Source organism: Panthera leo, chromosome E2 (genome assembly GCF_018350215.1).
Source record: "Panthera leo isolate Ple1 chromosome E2, P.leo_Ple1_pat1.1, whole genome shotgun sequence".
Lineage (NCBI taxonomy): Eukaryota > Metazoa > Chordata > Mammalia > Carnivora > Felidae > Panthera > Panthera leo.
Genome location: NC_056693.1, coordinates 13561112 through 13579421, shown reverse-complemented (window position 1 = coordinate 13579421; position 18310 = coordinate 13561112). Strand labels below are relative to the sequence as shown.

The window sequence follows — 18310 nt, the reverse complement described above, 5'->3', positions numbered from 1 at the left end:
GTTGTTAGCGAAGATGGCGGTGGCGGCTGCTGCGGCGAAGCTCCGGGGCTCGGGTCGAGGCTTGGGCCAGGCTGGCGTCCTGCTCCTGCGGCGGCTTGGTGCTCGGGGGCTGGCTAGATATGTGAGTTCCCGGGGCACTGGGAGCTTTCCCCAAGTGAGAGTAGGGATGTCAACGCCGATTTTAGGGTGTGAGGTCTGTGCAGGGAGCGAAGGAAGGGCTGTCACAGAATGGAAAAGGTCTGGAACTACTCGGAGAGGACACTCGGGAACAACTTCCTCAGGATAGGAGAAGCGAGGCAGCTCCATTGTGGGCCCCGAGGAAGGGAGACAACTTGGAGAGAGGGAGTGGGTTCCTCATTAGTTGCCACCCATCCCCACCGGAGGCCGCTTGGAGGGGCACGGGAGGAAGGCGAGACGTTTCTTCGCAGGCATTAGAGAGTGAAACTGCCCGAGGAAGACACTTTCTTCTCGGTAAGGATCCCCCCTCCCCCTTCCAAAAGGAGGAAAGAGATCAGGTCCCCCAGCGCGGGCTTTTATAGTACTCTTCATTTCCCTGTTCCTTTACTACTGTTCTGATTTTAGAATGAATTGCGTAACAAAGTTTTTTGATCCTGTGTCCTTGATCTAATGCCAGAACAGGAACCTTGTCCGTTTTTGTCACTCAACACAGGAGACCAGGCGATCAATAAAATTTTGCCGGATTAACTAAGGGAGAAGAGGAGGGAGAGAGATCCAGACAGGGCACCTCCTTGCCCACGTTTCTGAGTCGCACTTGAGAAATGCCTCAATTCTTTTCAAAAGGGTTAGAATCCCTTTGGGTTGATGCTGCTGATAGTAAGTTCACACAGCAGAGATCTAGCTGGAAGCCCGTTTAGAGGGAGAGAGGCATTGGGCTGCGGAAGAGCCATGAACTAAAATTTCACAGATAGGAGAGTAATGTTTCAGAAAGTGAGTTCATATTCCTAATCACAGCTTTCCAGCTGTGTGGTCTTGGGCAAAGGACTGCTCCTCTGGATCTCTCCAAGGGGATGCATTTCCCCCTTTCTAAAATGCTAACAGTGACCACCTCATAGGGTCGTAGTAAAATTCAAATGTGTCAAGTGCTAAGACCTGAACCTGGTATTTGATAAGGGCAATAGCAATGTTGGTCACTGTGGAAAGTGAGGGTGGAGGGAAGGGACAGAAACTGACCTTGGCGACCAGGAGAAGAAAGGAGGTGACCTTGAGAGGACCTGGATTGGTGAGGGCCCTTGGAGGGAAATCTATCAAGATCTTGTGGGGTTGGGTCTGACCCCCTGATCCCTAATCCTTTAGTAAAGGAAGATAAAATCTGTGGGAAGACCCTTCAGGTAGGAGGAGGGTGAAGAGGATGGGCCAGGGGTGAGGGGAGGAGACATAGACTGGAAATGGAGTCACTTGAAGCAGGTAATTCTGAAAGGGCTGCTGGAGCAGGCTGGGGGTGGGGCAGCCTCCTGCCTTTGGGCTATTCTTTGTGGCCTTTTTTTTTTTTTTTTTTTCTTTCCTGAGCAATCAGATCTGCAGGGCTGATCTCAGTCCAAATAGTCCATTGGCTGGCAGTGGGGAGGACTGGGGCAGAAAGTAGGGAAAGGTCATTTATGGCTGATTAAATCTTCTTCCTTCCAGGCTCAGTCTCCCTGCTACCTTTCTCTCTTGATTCCCCTTCTTTATTTTGTGGGGGTATAATAGGATGGGGGATTTTTTTGGAGCAGCTCTTTCAGAGTACCTACTTTTTTTTTTTTTAGGTTTATTTTCATTTTGAGAGAGAGAGAGTGGGAGCAGGGGAGGGGCAGAGAGGGAGACAGAGAACCCCAGACAGGCTCCCATACCGTCAGTGTGGAGCCTGATGCGGGGCTCGAACCCACAAACCGTGATATCGTGACCTGAGCGGAAACCAAGAGTCGGACTCTTTTAGAGTTCCTGTTTGTTCTCCCCCACTTTTATTTCTCCCGCTTGCTTTTCTTTTCTTTCTAAGAATAAAAAGGAGCCTTTTTTGAGTGGAGGGAAGGAGTAGGAGCATTTAGTTAAGGCAAATTGTAGACCCGGAGCTGCCCACTAGAACATTTTGCGATGATGACCGCGTTCTAGATCTGTGCTGTCCAGTACAGTAGCTGCTGGCTACACATGGCTACTGAGCACTCAGAATGTGGTTAGTATGGCTCAGGAACTGAAGTTTTCATTTAATTTTCATCAGTCTAAATAGCCACACGTGGCTGGTGGCTACTGTCTTGGGTGGTGCAGTCTTTGCGGATCAAGGCAGATCCCAGGGATAGTGGTTTGGGGGAAGGTTGAAAGGCTGTGTTGTAGTGGATGGATGGGTCGTGGGGCAGGCTGGGTTGGGAGAAAGGCTGGGGCTGCCTGACTTCCATCTCTGCCTTCTTGCCTCTCCTTTCACCATGTTCTTGACTGAACACCCCGTTGCTCGGGAGGTGTCTGCCTGATTCTCCCTCCCTTCCCCCTGCAGTTGATAGCCGGTGTTTTAGTGCTCAGGGAAAAGAGGAGAGAGGCAACTTAATTGTCAGGGAGTCCTGAGTTGGTTTCTCAGCCACCACCCCAAGAAGCAAGTGGGACCCTGTCCAAGTCATTCACTTCTCTGAGCATAGCAAGTGGGGTGACTGGAGTCTCTACTCTTGGAAGTCAGGGGGCACCTGGAGCTCAGTCTGTGTGAATTGTCAGGGATGTTGTTTCTCTGACCCCGCTGTCCGGGGGCAGCCTGTTGGGGACTCCAGTGCTCTAGTGCCCTGTGCAGTATCTCCAAGTGGTGGTGCCCAGTGTGTGTTGAGGCATGAATGGAGATGGTCATTACTGGTCTTCTAACCGTGTGGGTCCATCTCCCTCTTGGCTGGTGTCTTGAGCTTCCCCCGCCCCCCCGCCCCCGGATTCTTTTTTCACATCAGGAAGCCCTTCGTGGTTTACACTACCAAACTCACACCGTTATTATATGTAATACAGTCACATGCCAAGGTATTGGTCGTTTTCTCCTGACATGAGTGGGGAAACTGAGGCTCACGGGGTGAGGTCTGAACCAGGAGTTCAGGACTCTAAAGCCCCGTTTCTCCTCACAGTGCCAGGCTGCCAGGAGAAGCGATTGGGCTTCGGTTTAAGTCTTGCAGTATCCTGCTCCATCTGGTCTTGGCACGTGTCCCCAGCTTCTGCCTGGGGCCCTTGGGTCTGGTGAGATGCTGGTGTGGAGGCGCCAGCCTCAGCCCCCCGTGCCCTTCCCTCCCTGCGCCTCAGCCCCACTGGCCCTTTTTCCCTCCTGTGGATGAGCTCCTTCCACCTGAAGGCCTTTGTAGGACTATGGTCCTTTGATGTCGGCTGACAGGCCACTTGCTCGGAGAAGCTTTCTAGCCCCAACACCAGGGTCCGCGTGTAAAATGGGGCAGCGGCAGTACTTCCCTCAGAGAGATGGGAAGGTGAAAGGAAATGGTTCCTAGGAAGCAGTTACCACATTTCCCAAGCACTCAGTAAGGTCTCAGGAAATGGGGGCTGTAATTTTTCTCCAGGGACAGTAAATCTGGTATGGTCAGGAAAGGTTGGCCTCCCTCAGGGCCTTCCACTTGCAGTGCCTCGGGGGGCATAGTGCTGCTAAAGCCCCTGGGTTTGGGGGGGCCCTGGCTCCCTCGATACAGAGGACTCGGTTAACCGGCACCATCCACAAAACCTTCCACGGCTGGACCCCACCTTTCTCTCCAGCCTCCTCAGGCAGCTGTAGTCAGGCTGGCTGGCTTCGCATGCTGACATCACCCCTCACGATCTCCCTGCCCTTAGACGAGTCACTTAACCCCCCCGAGCCTCAGGGCCACCCCTGTTGTACTGAGGTGAGACAATAGTGCCTGCCTCACCGGGTGCAGAGAGTATATAGGCACCAGGAAGTGTTTTGTGTGGCCCCGACTTAGCTGTTGTTACTAACGAGTTACTGTTATTAACGTGCTGCAGCCTTACTGGTCCCCAGGGTCCCACACTGCCAGGCTCTCCCCTCTTGCCTCAGCCTTGGTAGTTCCCGGGGACTGACGCCTTCTTCCCCCTAGCCTCTGCCTGGTCACCCCTGCTGGTCCAGCAGGTTGGCGTGACTCCCCTTCTCCAGAAAGATTTTCCTCATGTGCCCTCTGATGCTGGTAGCAAAAGTTCCCCCCTAGAGCCATAGCGGGTGCTCTGTACCCACGTCACCCCAGACCTGTGGTAGTAATTCTTGTCATTTCCACAAGGGGACGCAGGTTCAGGGAGCCAAGGTGACGCTGCCGAAAAGGGAGAGAGGCCCTCATGCTACCCTGCCGTGTGGCTGACCACCAGTCTGTCCTGCCCCCAGTTGTCACCTGTGTGTTCAGTGTTGTCACCCATCTCACTCTCTCATCTCCAGCCTGTACAGGGCCCCGCGTGGACTATTTGGTAGCTACCTGCTGGACAATAGCGATCATCAGATATGCTTGTTAGCTGCTCATAATTGCTGAGTGTTCGTTATGTCCCGGGCACTGGGCTGAACACTCCGCACACATTGACTCGTTTAATCCTCCTGGTGACCCTTGAGATAGTTACTCATCCCACTGTTCATGGAGGAGGAAACAGGCTCAGGGAGCTTTAGGTACACAGCCAGGAGGCAGCAGGCTACTCCGCTGGGAGTCTTAACCTTAGCCTTGGTGCCAGAGGGAGTGGCTCCATGGGGGCACCCTGGTACCTGCAGGGCAGACCGGACCACCCAGAGCTGGCCTGTTTCCAGTGTGGTGGGAGGGGATGTGGCAGCTAGGCTTGGTAGCCTCTGCCATTGTCAGTTACTGGCCACCGGCACAAACCCACCCCTGCCCCCGCCAAAATCTGAGGAAAAAGTAGGTGGAGTCACATCCTTCCTCTGGCGTTTTACCACCCCTCCCATGGATTGCATTTCCTTGTGGCTGGCCTCTCACCCAGTCAGCTCGGTAACCCTGGGGTAGGTACTCCAGCATCTCCTCGGGCCCAGGAAGGAAGGTCCCCCTCCCCCAAGCCCACAAGGCCCCAGTCCAGAGCGGGGGTGCGCCGGGGTGCCCTGATGGCGGCTCTCCAGCCTCTGGAGGCAGGCAGAGTCCTGTCCTAACAGCCCAGTCTGTTCTCAGCCTGTAACCCTGTCCTCTGCCCCCTGTGGGCCCCTCACCTAAAGCCCTCGACTTCCATGGTCTGTCTTCTGCTATGGTCCTGTTCGCGGTGCTGCCCATCCTTTGCTCCAGCTCTTCCCAAAGTGCCAGCCACTTTGTGTTCCCCGTTTCCTACCTGTCAGATTTGGGTTTTTTCCCTTTCTACCAAGCTCATAATGTGTCCCAGGCCTGTGCTGAGCCCTTTGTGTGTCTCAGGAACTTTTCACAACAGCCCCATGCAGCCTTCTTACAGATGAGGAACTTCGCAGGGACAGTGTGTTTTGCGTAGAGCCACTGGGCAAGCTAAGATACCGGCACCCAGGTTGGTCAGCCTCCAAAGCCCGTGAACTTAACCGCTCATTCATCCGTCCCTTCAATAATGGCCTGTTGAGTGCCTGCTGTGTAAACCAACCCAGACACGCTCCCCGCCCTCCGGGAGTTTGTGATTTGTGTGGGAGGCAGACAGTTGATCCTCTGGGTGGACGGAGAGGTCCGGCCGTGGGTGCTCAGCAGGGGGACGCCCGGGCTGCAAGCGCTCAGCCGCTTCCCCTGCGAGCGGAGGGGAAGTCTGCCATGCTGTTGGCAGGCCTGGACCTGCCCTGCCGTTGAGAGTGTAATTTCCTCTATTTCCTCACAACCATAAATGCAGATAAATGCACTGGTGCTCACGCTCCCCCGCTGGATCCTTGGATGCTTCTCCGCAATTAGAGGAGGAGGAGTGGGGGACACACTTGGGTGCACACGTGTGAGATCCAGCGCATGGCAAACTGGGTCATTCTTGTCTGGCTCCTCTTGGAGGTGAAGCCACAATCGCTAGCGGTCACGGGAAGTGAGCTGTAGATGGTGGAAACCGGGTCAGCTGTGGCTGTTGGGTTAGGAGCGTGGCTTGGGGGTCTGAATGCCTGCCCCGCCTGGGATGGAAGCCCAGTCTTGACTTACCCACTTTTAGCTCTGGTGCAGGTGATTTTACCTCCTTCAGTATCTCCGCTTCCTCAGTCCTCAAGGGCCACGGCAGAGAGTCTCTGCCTCAGACATGCGCTGAGGGCTCAGTGAGATTGTGGGCACAGAGCTCAGCTGGCAGCCCGCAGGTGCTTGAGAAAGGGGAGCAGCACCAAGACGAGAGACCAGTTCACGGCTGCCCAGCTCCAGAGCTGACAAGTGGGGTGGGCTCTCACCCTGCAGTGCCTGAGGCTTCTCATGGCCTTTTCCAGGGCTTTCCCAGCCCGCTGAGGAGGTGGTATGCCCCCCACCAGCCACTCTGAACTCCTTCTAGGTTCCGCAAGCGACATGCAAGTGACATGCCATCCCTCACGTCCTGCCTTTTGCGTGTTCTGTGCCCCCGGCCTCTGGTGCTCTTGCCCTGACTCCTAGCTGTCCTCCAGCTCTCCTGCTTTCATGCTGCTTCCTCAGAGAAGCCTGGCTCCTTTCCATTCTGCCGCACTCAAGGCTTCTCCTGGGCGAATACGACTCAGCCTCAGCTGTACTTGTTCAGCAGCTGTCTTCCCTGCTGGGCAGCAGTGACAGATGTCTGACTTCTCTAAGGTCCCCCAAACCTAGCACGGGGCTTGGAACAAAGCAGGTGCTCAAATATTTGTTGAATGAGTCAGTCTGGGCCTGGAGGGTGGGGGTTAGGACTGGAATGGAGAGGCCACTGAAGCATGGAAGTTGGCGGGCGGCGGGGGTGGGGCGACATTCTAGTAAAGAGCCAAGTGTAGTCATGTGGTGGTCGAAGTGATAATCCATACTTGTCTGAGTGTTTGCTGTACGACTTACAAGTATGCAAGTACTGTTTCATGTGCATGATCTCACCTGAGCCTCACGACATATCTGTGAGGTCGCCTCCCTTTTACAGATGGGAAGGGAGAGAGGTGCAAAAGGGAAGTCGCTTTCCTGTGGTCACCCAGCAAAGGGTTTGAACCCAGGCAGGCTGACACTTCAGAGCTCACAGACTTACTCAATTCTGGGTGGCTGCCTGCTTGTACAGGGTCAGCGAAGAGCCTGTCTGGCTGATTCGAGGGTGCTGGGGGAGGGTGTGCCTGCGATGCCTGCGATGGCGGTGGGAGATTGAGAGAGGGTATATCTGGCCAGACTGGGGAGGCCTTGAATGCCAGGGTGAAGCGTCTGGGCCTCTGATGTAACAGCTGCCAGTTCTTGATCGGCCTGCTACTTTATTGGACCATTTAGTGTTTACAACTACCCTGTGGGTTAGATGTTATTTTCGCCCCAGTTTTACAGATGAGGCACTGAGACATAAAGAAGTTCTAGTAACTTGCCCAAGGTCATACATCGAGAAAGTGGCAGAGCTGGGATCTGTACCCTGTGCATCAGGCCTCAGGGTCCTCTGGGGCCTGCCCATACTGCCTGCCTCTATGAGGTTGAGCCAGGGGAACCTCTGCTGCTCCTGACATGGGTCTCCCCACCCCCACCCTCACCCTCACCCTCACCCTCCTCTCTCCCCAGCACCCTCGGAGGCAGGAGCAGCAGCACTTTCCATCCCTGGATGACAAGCCCCAGTTCCCCGGGGCCTCGGCGGAGTTTGTAGACAAGCTAGAATTCATCCAGCCCAATGTCATCTCTGGGATCCCCGTCTATCGCGTCATGGACCGGCAGGGCCAGATCATCAACCCCAGCGAGGATCCCCACGTGAGAGGCCCCCTCCTTCCCACCCTGTGCCTCCCACACCCAGACCCCTTGTCCATCTCCTCTCTGGTCCCACCTGGCCTACATCTGTCTGTGCCTCCACCTGCAGCTGCCCCAGGAGACGGTGCTCAAGTTCTACAAGAGCATGACTCTGCTCAACACCATGGACCGCATCCTCTACGAGTCCCAGCGGCAGGTGCGTGGAGACAGGCTGGGGAGGGAGGCTTGGAATTACCTGAGGTCGCCCTGCCTGTGTTCGGGCCAGAAGATAACTCCCAAGGAGGAGAGGGTAGAATGGAGATCCTTTGTCTTGGAATCCTTAAAGTTGTTGGGGTTCTCTCTTGGTGTTCTGGAGGGAGAGTGTGGGAAGGGTACTGCCCACGGGCAGAAGGATGGACCAGATCACTAAAAATACCTCCTGTGCACCTGGCTGGTGGCCTGGCTGTGCCAAGAGAGTACAGGCAGAGTACCTGATGGGCCTTCCCCTTGGGAGCTCACAGCCCTGAGAAACAGGGTGACCCTCTGTGCTTCCTGGTTTGCCTGTGTCAGATGTGCCGTGAGCCTCAGCAGTGTTTGTGTCAGCGGGCAGAGACCCAATCAAAGCAGTGTTAACAAAGAGGCAATTTATTGACTCAAATAATTTCCAAGTTCAGAAGGTCTGGTTTCAGGCACAGCTGGATCCAGGGGCCTCGATGTTCTCAGACCCATTTCTTTTCTCCCAGTGTCTTTTCTACTCTCTTTCACCCTGGCTTCCTTCATTATTAGGCAGCAGTCGTTTCTGAAGGTTTAGGCTTGAGGAGAAGTGGCAGAGAAGGGATCAGGGGGTGGGCTCTGGAGCACGACTGTGCAACCAACGTCTTCATCTGTCACTCTGTGGCTCTGCGGCCCTGGGAAAGTTGCTTAATCTGTCAGGTCTTCAGTTTTCTCGTCTGTACTTACTTCATGCCATTGGCTTAAGGATTGACAGTGGCACATGTCATGGCCTTAAAAAGAGTGAAACTGTCCTTCAGCCAGCACTCAGTAAATATTAGCTTTATCGTGTATCATAACCCTGTTTATCATAACCCTGTCAGCCTCCCAATGATTATCCTCTCTGCTGAGCAGTGGAAAGAGAGTGTCTGCTCCCTAATGTTCCAGCAAAAGTCCAGGGCCAATGCTCACTGTCCGGGCTTTGGTCACAGACCCTGCCTTCAACCAGTCCCCAGCCGGGAGGACCGTGCTCTCATCCCCAGGAACCAAGTGAAGAGAGCAGTGGAATCCGTCCTTCCCAGGGCTCTGGGGTTCCTGTTGGAAAGGGGGAGAAGAATGGTGGGTGGTGGGCCTTTGTGCTGGGTCAGGGGTAGGAGTGGGCTTGAGAGCCTGCATTTATGTTAAGCCCCCAGGCCATCCCCCTGTGGACTAAAGCATAAGGCCCACTGTTCTGTAGGACAGGACCGAGCAGACTCTCCCACTCTCCCACTCACAGGGCACTGGGTATGGGTTCTCCAAGGCAGAGTAGTAAGTACCTTTGCCCTGAAACCTGCCCAGAAACTTCCCTGGGCTCCCCCAGCCCACAGGGTCAGGTCTGGCCCTTCCTGTTCCACTGTGGCCTCGCTCCCTCTCTGCTCCCCTCTCCACAGCCTTACCGCCGGGCCAGGCCATCCCTCCCCTGCCTCAGCGTGCCTGGGTCCCTTCATGCCTGTGTGGGCTACATAAACAGGGGCTTTGGAATCCAGTGGATGTGGGTCCAATCAGAGGTGTGACTTTGGGCAGGAGATTTTTCTTATCTTTGCCTTAGTTTCTTCAGTATATTAAAAAGGGGGGATGGCGAGGTTGGGGCTATCAATCCTCACTTCTGTGAGGCCCAGCGCATAAAGCCCCTTGGCCATTGACTGCCACAGAGAAGGCCTCAGTAAGATCAACTCACCCGTCAAGGCTCAGCTTGTGCTAGCTAGGCTTCCGTTGAGCTGTAAGTACCAGACCTCCCCAGACCCCTCCCACCCGAGTCCCAACAAAAACAAATGCAGTAGTTTAAACAGATTGCTAGGTTTTCCATCTTGCATCAAAGAAGTCTAAAAACAGGTGGTCTGGGGCTGGTATGGTGGCCCCATGATGTCACTGGATACCCAGCTTTGGCTTCTAGGGCCCTTCATGATCCAAGTAGCCACTGGAGCTCCCTCCATCCCACCTCGTTCTAGACAGGAAGTGGAAGGAAAGTGACAGGTCAGACGTGGCGTATCTCAGCTGTCTTCCCATACCCACCTTTCTAGAACTTTGCAGGCAGCCCCACCCAGTAGCATCTGACACTGCATAGGTTGCTCTCAGCTGCAAGGAGGCCGCACTGTGGTCTCTTCATCTGGGCGGTTGCTGCCTGTGGAATGAGATCTCTGTTAACAAACAGGAAGAGGGATAGGATACTGGGTAGGCAACCAGCGACCTCTGCCACTCGCCAGGCCCTGTTTTCCTGGATGGGAGGGTGTGCAGGCTCCCCCCCACACCACCCTTGACAGCCCTCCCAGGCCTTCAGCACCCAGCATCTGCCCACTTGGCTCTGGGAGGCCCATTAACTTTTAATTGGCTCCCCACTTAGAAGAAAGCACTAGCACTATTCATCTATTCTCCCGCCATGACAGGAAGCCAGGCCTGCAGAACGCATGAGGACTGGGCGGTGGCCGTCCCTCGCGTCCCGGCGTGAGCTCTTTCACTTTACACGTGGTCCTGGGGAGCTCAGTTCTGTCTGTGTGCCAGGGGTGCCCCAGATCGCCAGCCAGACTCTACCTCGTAGCCCCAGATCTACTTGGCTTCTTGCCTGGGATGTCCCATACCAAATTCAGCCTGTCCAGACATGACCTTGGCATCTTCCTCCCTCAGGCCATTTCTCAGTGGAGGTTGCCGCCACCCACCATTTGCCCAAACCAGAGACCTGCATCTCATCCCTGCTCCTTTCTCTCCACCCCGCCATCACTTTCTCCTGTCTCATTTACCCTAGAAATCCATTCTGCTGCTCAGCACCGTGTCAGGAAGCCAGACTTCCTACCTTTCTGCTCCCCCATCGTGGGCGAGTTGGCTTTCATTCCGCACTTATTGCCTCATTTTCGCAAGACGGCTGCCACAGGTCTGGCCTCATGGCCGTGTGCAGGGCGGGAAGAAGGCCTGGCTCTAGCTCCCGTGGGCCCTTTTGTCGAGAAAGCAAAAGCAGACTTCTCCTTAAGTCTCTGGCTAGATCTGTGTCCCGTGGTCACCTCTGTAGGGGAGATTGGGAACCTGGCTTTTCCAGGCTCTAGGATTGGGGGGCCCAGGAGAAAGGAGCCGGCCAGGGCATCGGTGTGGCCAGCCTGTAGGGTCTGCCGCTCCCTGGCACTCTGACTCTGCTTCTTAAGGCTCGCCCAGCAGCTCCTCTGCCTGCCCCCTGCCCCTCCCGGGCCACCGCCCCTTCTGGCCTGGCTGGCTGCACTCCGTCCTGTCTCCACCATCCGTTTTCCACATGGCAGCCAGAGAGACCTTTCTAAAATGTTGCTCCCTTGAGAAGAACCGTGGGTACAGTTCTCAGGGTAAAGTCCAGGATGCAGATCATTCACTATGGTCCTGGGCACTGCCTCTCCCTGTTGGTCTGTCCCCACCCCTCCCACTTTATGCCCCAGCCATTCTGGCCTCATGGCCTTTACTGTTGCCTCTGCCTGGAAACCTCACCTTTGCTCGGCTCAGGCATTTGACCCTGAGGCCCCTCTGGTGAGCCAGACAACCGGCTTGGCCTCCTATCGCATGGCCCTGTTGCTCTGGCTTCAAGCAGTCTGGCAGTCCCTCCAGGAAGACAGGAACTCCGACCTGTCCTGGCCCAGGAAGTGTGTGGTGATTAATGAAGTCTCCAGAAGTTGGTCAGTTATCTGGATGGTTCCCTGTCATTGCCCAGCATAACTGAGCCCGGGCCTCCGGGCCCTCCTGCACCCCCAGGGCCGGATCTCCTTCTACATGACCAACTATGGCGAGGAGGGGACACATGTGGGGAGCGCGGCAGCGCTGGACAGCACGGACCTGGTGTTTGGCCAGTACCGGGAGGCAGGTATGTCTGCCCTGCGGAGCAGATGCTGGGGCCCTGGGTCTGTGGTCCCCATGGAGGCGAGTCAGGCCCAGTCCCTCCCGGTGGGAAGGCGAGGCCCACGTTAGCTACCCTGTGTGCTCTTCCAGAAGCAGCGTGATGCCAGGGAGGTCTAAGGAGCCGGAGGAAGAGCTTTCGGAGCAGGAATGAGCCAAGCCAGGGGCAGGAGTTTGTGGGGCTGTCTGGAGTCCGGGCAGTGTTGTAGTGAAGAGCCCGTGCTCCCGACCGCTCCGTGCTCTGCAGGTTACCAGCTAGCAGATTTGGGGCAAGTTGCTTCTCTTCTGGGAGCCTCCATTTTCTGGTCTCCAACGTGGAGTTAATGACGGTACTGCCGCCCCTGCCCTGAGGGATACAAGCAGTGTGCAGTGAGGGCGGCCTGGCTACAGGTGGGCACGCACAGGGACCCCTGTCCGCAACATGGGACTCTCTTGGCCTCTCCAGGCTCTGCGTCCTTCAGCGAGCAGAGCAGATGGGAGGGCCTGGAAGTGCCAGCCAGGAGCTGGCGTCCTTCTGAGCGAGTGAGTGACAGGACGGAAGGAGCGGAGAGATGAGGTTGTGAAGCACCCTCACGGGGTGAGGCCCCTGAGGAAGGTCCCGCCTGGGCAGCGGCAGGGGGTGCGTGCTCAGTGGGGAGGGAGCCACACAGACCTGCACCCGGTCCCGCCTCTCTCGGTCCCCACCTGGAGGTGGGGAGAAGGAGGATGCTCACAACAATAGCTGACACTCACTGGGGCCTTAAAGGCCAAGGTGCTGTTCCACGTGCGGGAAGCAGTGGAGGCTCGACCTCATTTCACCTGCCCCGACCCCACTGCAGGAAGGAGTCCCCCGGCAGCCGTGTTTCCTGTCTGTGCCAGGGCGTAGGAAGCCGAAGAGGCTGAGTCCCCGTGCCCAGGCCACACGCCCCCTGAGGGGAGCAGGGGTCTCCCGGAGTCAGCCCTCGCTCCTCCGCCCCGGCGCTGCCCGCCCCCGTGGTGCTGCCCACGCAGGGCTGTCTGGTATAAACCAAGGGTGCGTGTGGTGTGCGGACCGTGGCACCGGGCTCATAAAAAGGATCTTAGAGGCGGCACGTGTCCGTCTAGCGCAGTAACTGCCACTGGACCTGGGGTTTCCTGGTGCGGAACCACCTGGGCCCAGGAATCTGGATTCGCACTTCCCGCCGGCTCCTGCCCCAGACCGCGGGTGCTCCCGGGGTGGACTGTGGACCCTGGACCACGCTGTGGGGAAGCCCCCCGCCACACACAGCCCCCTTTCTCTGCTTCAGCGGAGCGCCTCCGCTTTGATCTGTTTTAGGTACAGCGTGGCCACCCTGGGTGTGAATTTGTGTTGTGTGACAGAATCCCACATCCAGTTACGTGAAAGGTGAAGGCTGAAGTCTTCCCAAATACCCTCACCCCAACTCTCATTTTGGGGGGCGTACTTGCAGAGCTGGTTGTCCGGGCCACACTCACCGTGTCCCGGCGGTGGCTCCCCGTTAGCAGATAAACAGACAAGCCCCCCGCCGCCCTTCCTCAGGCTCCGTGCTGAAGTGTGAGCCATGTGCCATACTAGCGCTCCAGCCCGCCGGTTATGGGAGCTCTGCCTACCTCAGTGTCCTCATCTGTAAATGGGGAGAATAATCCCACTTCCCTCGGAGGGTTGTCGTGAGGATCGATCAAGTTAATGTCTGAAAAGTGCTCCGAATAAAGGCACTTGGCACCAAATATTATATTCACGTGGCAGTTATTTGGGGAAGGTGTGCTTAACGCTGCACAAAATGTGACTCCCGTGGTACGTGATCCCCAGTAAGTTGTCAGACGAAGAAAGGGTTCTGCAGTAAAGAAAAAGATTCGGAAATGCATGTACCACCTCTACTCTGTAATGCTCAGGTTCTGGGTGCTTCCAGGGAGGTCCTTGATCCCCAGGGCTGCCCCTCGGGTGTGGGTGTGACAGTCATTCCCCTTTTCAGGCGCCAGAGTGGGTCGTTGCTCATCCCAGGGCCATCTCCACCCGCTCCTGTCCTCTGAGTTAGCAGTCAAGGCCCCCTTCACCCAGAGCGGTTCCGTTTGGTGGTGAGGTTTTGTTGGAAGAAAGGATTTTACAGCCGTAAACATGTTTGAGTATTGGCTCTTTAGTTCAGAAGTTGTGACCTAGTGTGACAAATAGTATTATTTGGTTCGTATGACAATTTATGAAGTAATTTTATTAGTTGAAACATAAAAATCAGGTAGTTTCTCTTTAAAAAAAAAATAAAAGTAAGCCAGATTTTGCCTTCTTTTGAAGAACTGGGCCATCTGGCTTCCCTGAGCAGTAGTCAGATGGTCAGAACAGTGGCCTCCCTTTTGGGACAGGCCTGTGCTTTTTTGTCCGCTCACCTGCCTGGTCCCCATGAGCATTCGACTCTGCCTCCCCTGCTTGAATCCATTTCCCTGACTGTCTTTATAGGGAGCAGGAGCCCGGGCAGGAAGGGCCGGTCTGCCCCCCACCCCGCCTGCAGGCTCACACGGCCTCCTCCTCGCCAGGTGTGCTAATGTACCGGGACTACCCCCTGGAGCTGTTCATGGCCCAGTGCTATGGCAACGCGAGCGACCTGGGCAAGGGGCGCCAGATGCCCGTGCACTATGGCTGCAAGGAGCGCCACTTCGTCACCATCTCCTCTCCGCTGGCCACGCAGATCCCGCAGGGTGAGGACTTGGCCCGGGCCTGGTACGCGCAGACCAGCGTCGGACCCCTGTGCAAGCCCCAGCCCTTCTGCAGCCCTCGTGGGCGTCCTTCCGGTTGGTGCTGGGGTCGGAGCGCTGGTCCGGGCTGCAGACTCTCCAGATACTCTTCATCTGGTTGTCTTCAGAGGAGGGCTCCGGTTTGGCAGGTTTGAGCTGGCATGGCCACCACCCTCTTGATTCCCCAAATGTGTGCCTGTCCCGTTTGTCCGCTCAGCAACAAACAACACTGTGTGACTGAGTGGGCACCAGCTTCCTGCCAAAGCATCATCTGGCAGGTGGCGAGAAGAGCAGGGACTCCGAGTGGGGATCTGTGGCGCCAGAGCTGGGTTCTTGACCCCAGCCCTGCTCTGCCTCAGTCCTCCGAGTCTGACTCTCCTGAAGCTTACTCTGGAGGCCCATGGTGCCTAGAGTGGTCCGAGTTGCTTTTGTCAAAGGTGACAGCTGAGAAGCAGACCCCTCAGGGGCCAGGCCTGCACCCACACAGCACAGAGACCATGGGACCCAGCCTCGCTCCCTGCCCTCTGGACCCTACAGTCTGGCCGAGGGCCAGGCTAGGCCGCGGCTCTCTGCTCCGCGGTGGCCAAGATACACGCGTTGGTGTGTCGGTGGGGCTTAGCAGTGGGCTGGTTGGCAGACCCGTCCAGATGTGTTGGCTCCCGGTGCTCTGTGTGAGGAGCGCGGGTGGGAAGTGGGCAGAGTGGCTCTGTGAGAGGAGGTGGCACGTTCCCTCCAGGTGGGCAGGGTTTCCGTCAGGCTGGGCCCTGGCCCTTACCTTCCATTTGAGTACTGTTAAGCCGCCCAGCGGCCACACGTAGGAAGTCTCTGCTCCGTGGGCACCATTCTAGGCACAGTGAGCCAGAGACAGAAACCCCAGTCCCGCTGGGGCTGACACCAGGGTAGAGGAAAGGAGACAAACAGGAAGCATGAAGGAGTAGCATCGGGTGAGGAGTCCCGCAGGGACAACTAAAGCCAGAGGGAGTAGGTGTGAGGGAGGAAGGCCTGGGTTGCATCAGAGGTGACATTTCAGCACAGACTGCGGTGGGGGTAGGGGGAAGGGAGCCATGTGGGATCTTGAGGCAAGTGCCTGCTGGACGGCCTGCTTGCTTGTGGGGCAGGTGTAAGAGAGGTCTGGAGGGGCTGGGGAGCTGCGGGGAGGGTGCAGATACAGGGGAATCTGGGCCTTTGACTTTTGCCTGGAGCGGAAGGGGAGCCGCAGGGGGCAGGGCGAGAGTCGCTGGCGTGGAATGTCAGCCTGGTTCACATTTTAACTGACCTCTGGCTGCCCCAGGGGAGCAGGTGGGAGCCAGCCGTGGGGTGGGGGCGCCAGTGAGGAGGCTGCTGGGAGGCTGCAAGAGGTGACTGGGTGGGCATTCTGCCCTGAACAGGTGGGAAGGGGTCAGATTCTAGCTGTGTTTTGAAGGGGGCAGTGGTGTGGGTAATGGCACAGCTAGGAGTCAGAGAGGAGGCCGCCCAAGTGGAAGGACAGAGCGGCCATCGGCTGAGAGGCCAGAGCCTGGTGGGGGGAGTGTGTGGCTCTGCCCCTGCTCAGCCCCCTCTCCCCCTGCAGCGGTGGGGGCGGCCTATGCGGCCAAGCGTGCCAACGCCAACAGAGTGGTCATCTGTTACTTCGGGGAGGGGGCGGCCAGCGAGGGGGATGCCCACGCCGGCTTCAACTTCGCCGCCACCCTCGAGTGCCCGGTCATCTTCTTCTGCCGGAACAACGGCTATGCCATCTCCACGCCCACCTCTGAGCAGTACCGCGGGGACGGCATCGGTATGGGCCTGTGAGCTGCGCCCCCACCTGCTCTCATGCTCCCCCCCCCCCCCCCCCGCCCTGCCCAGTCCTTTCCCTGTGGAGTCTGGCACAAGGGTGGTCTCAGGGACGCTGCTTTGCTTGCTCCCCTCTCCTTCCTTCCCCCTCTCCACTCTGTTCATCTGAGTCCTGGGGCCTGACCTGCCTCTGTCCCTACAGCTGCTCGAGGCCCGGGCTACGGCATCATGTCCATCCGCGTGGACGGCAACGATGTGTTTGCCGTGTACAACGCCACCAAGGAGGCCCGGCGGCGGGCCGTGGCTGAGAACCAGCCCTTCCTCATTGAGGCCATGACCTACAGGTGCCTGCCTCCTGTCCTCCTCGCTGCCTTGACAGCATCTGCCCTGCACTGGTCACTGTCCCCAGAGCATGACCCCATCCCCCGCACTGGCTCCCCGTCCTTGCCTTTGTTCCAGTGCCGGCCCTTCTCCCCTAGTCCGCCCCCCTCCCTCCTGAACCCACACCGGGGGGCTTCAACCTGACCCTGGGCTCCCTCCCGCTGGCAGGATCGGGCACCACAGCACCAGTGACGACAGCTCGGCCTACCGCTCGGTGGACGAGGTCAATTACTGGGACAAGCAGGACCACCCCATCTCCCGGCTGCGGCACTACCTGCAGGGCCGAGGCTGGTGGGACGACGAGCAGGAGAAGGCCTGGAGAAAGCAGTCCCGCAAGAAGGTGGGGACCCCCCTCTGTTGGAACCCAGGCCCCGGTGCGGGGGTGGGGGGGATGTTCTGGGGTGGTGCCTGGGTGAAGAACTCTGGAGGGATGGAGAGGCTGGGTTTGGGGGACATTGAACTGGGAGACTTGGGGACAGCTCCAGGGATGTCTCTAAGCGTGGCCTGTGGCGTCAGGCTGCCTGGGCACATGCGTTTCTGCTGTGTCCTTGGTATGATTCCTGCCCTCCATGCCCTCCTATCTGAAGAGCGACACTGGGGTGTTGCTGTCAGAGGGTGATTAAGATTAGGTGACTTAATCCATGTGCACTGTGAGCGTCCCACTCGGGTCCAAGTGCCGCCCTCCTCGGCCTGGGTGTCTGGAGCCAGGGCTGTGTGCCCAGTGGTAAGGGCAGACCCTGGCCCGGGCCCTGAGGACATCGTCGTGGCGTACCCCCTCTTCTCCATGCCTCGGTTCCCTCCCCTCTGAGCTGCCTACTGCCTGGTTCTGCCTGTGCCGAGAGGCTGAACCGATTCCTGTACTTTGTGCAGCGCCTGGTCTTGCCGGGGAGGGGAGGCCGGGGTTGGGGGATGTTGATCTGGCTGCTGGTTCTTAGCACTGTTGGGTCTTCATCTCCTCCGTCGTCCAGATGGGAAGGCAGCGGCTCAGGGGGGTTGACCCCTCAATGGGGTCCCACAGGTGGGGGGTGGGGAGCCGGCTGCCTGTCTACTGTCCCACATCCCTCCACAGGTGATGGAGGCCTTTGAGCAGGCGGAGCGGAAGCCGAAGCCCAACCCCAACCTGCTCTTCTCTGACGTGTACCAGGAGATGCCGGCCCAGCTTCGCAAGCAGCAGGAGTCCCTGGCCCGGCACCTCCAGGCCTACGGCGAGCACTACCCCCTGGACCACTTCGAGAAGTGAGGCCCGCTTGCCCCAGCCCACCCCCACCCACCTCAACTCCCCCGAGGGGCAGCCCCATTCTGGGGGGTGCCCAGGGAGCTGCAGGATGCCACCCTGCTTCCCCAGCCAGCCCCCTCTGAAATACTGGGGCCGGGACTCCAGCCAACCATCTCCACTCCTCCAGGCTGTTACCCTGGGTGGGGGTGGGGGTGGGGGGGGCTCCGTCAGCCCCCTCCTCGCCTGTTACAGTGCCTTCTCCCAGGGGCTGGGCCAGGACGCCTCCAGGACTAGAAGCCCCTCTGGGGTGGGCGTGGCGGGTCAGCCTGTGGAAGTCACTCCCTCAAAGTGAGAGGTGGTCAGCAGGTGGCCAATAAACTCTCTGTGTTTGGCTCTGTGCCACTGC

General features: G+C 57.7%; 1 protein-coding gene across 3 annotated transcripts; it reads left to right on the top strand.

The window, feature by feature from the left end:
• Positions 1 to 5: 5 nt before the first annotated feature.
• On the top strand, positions 6 to 18303 carry BCKDHA (branched chain keto acid dehydrogenase E1 subunit alpha). Of its 3 annotated transcripts, none has more exons than XM_042917646.1 (9): positions 6 to 121; positions 7584 to 7766; positions 7873 to 7959; positions 11694 to 11802; positions 14337 to 14498; positions 16105 to 16311; positions 16510 to 16651; positions 16857 to 17028; positions 17758 to 18303. In XM_042917646.1, exons 1-9 carry the CDS (start codon positions 14 to 16, stop codon positions 17926 to 17928), a joined length of 1341 nt encoding a protein of 446 aa, XP_042773580.1. In that variant the 5' UTR covers positions 6 to 13; the 3' UTR covers positions 17929 to 18303. The 3 variants fall into 3 exon arrangements, with proteins under 3 accessions (XP_042773580.1, XP_042773582.1, XP_042773581.1); XM_042917648.1 differs by lacking the exon at positions 6 to 121 and adding an exon at positions 844 to 948; XM_042917647.1 differs by lacking the exon at positions 6 to 121 and adding an exon at positions 997 to 1240.
• The last annotated feature ends 7 nt before the right edge of the window (positions 18304 to 18310 follow it).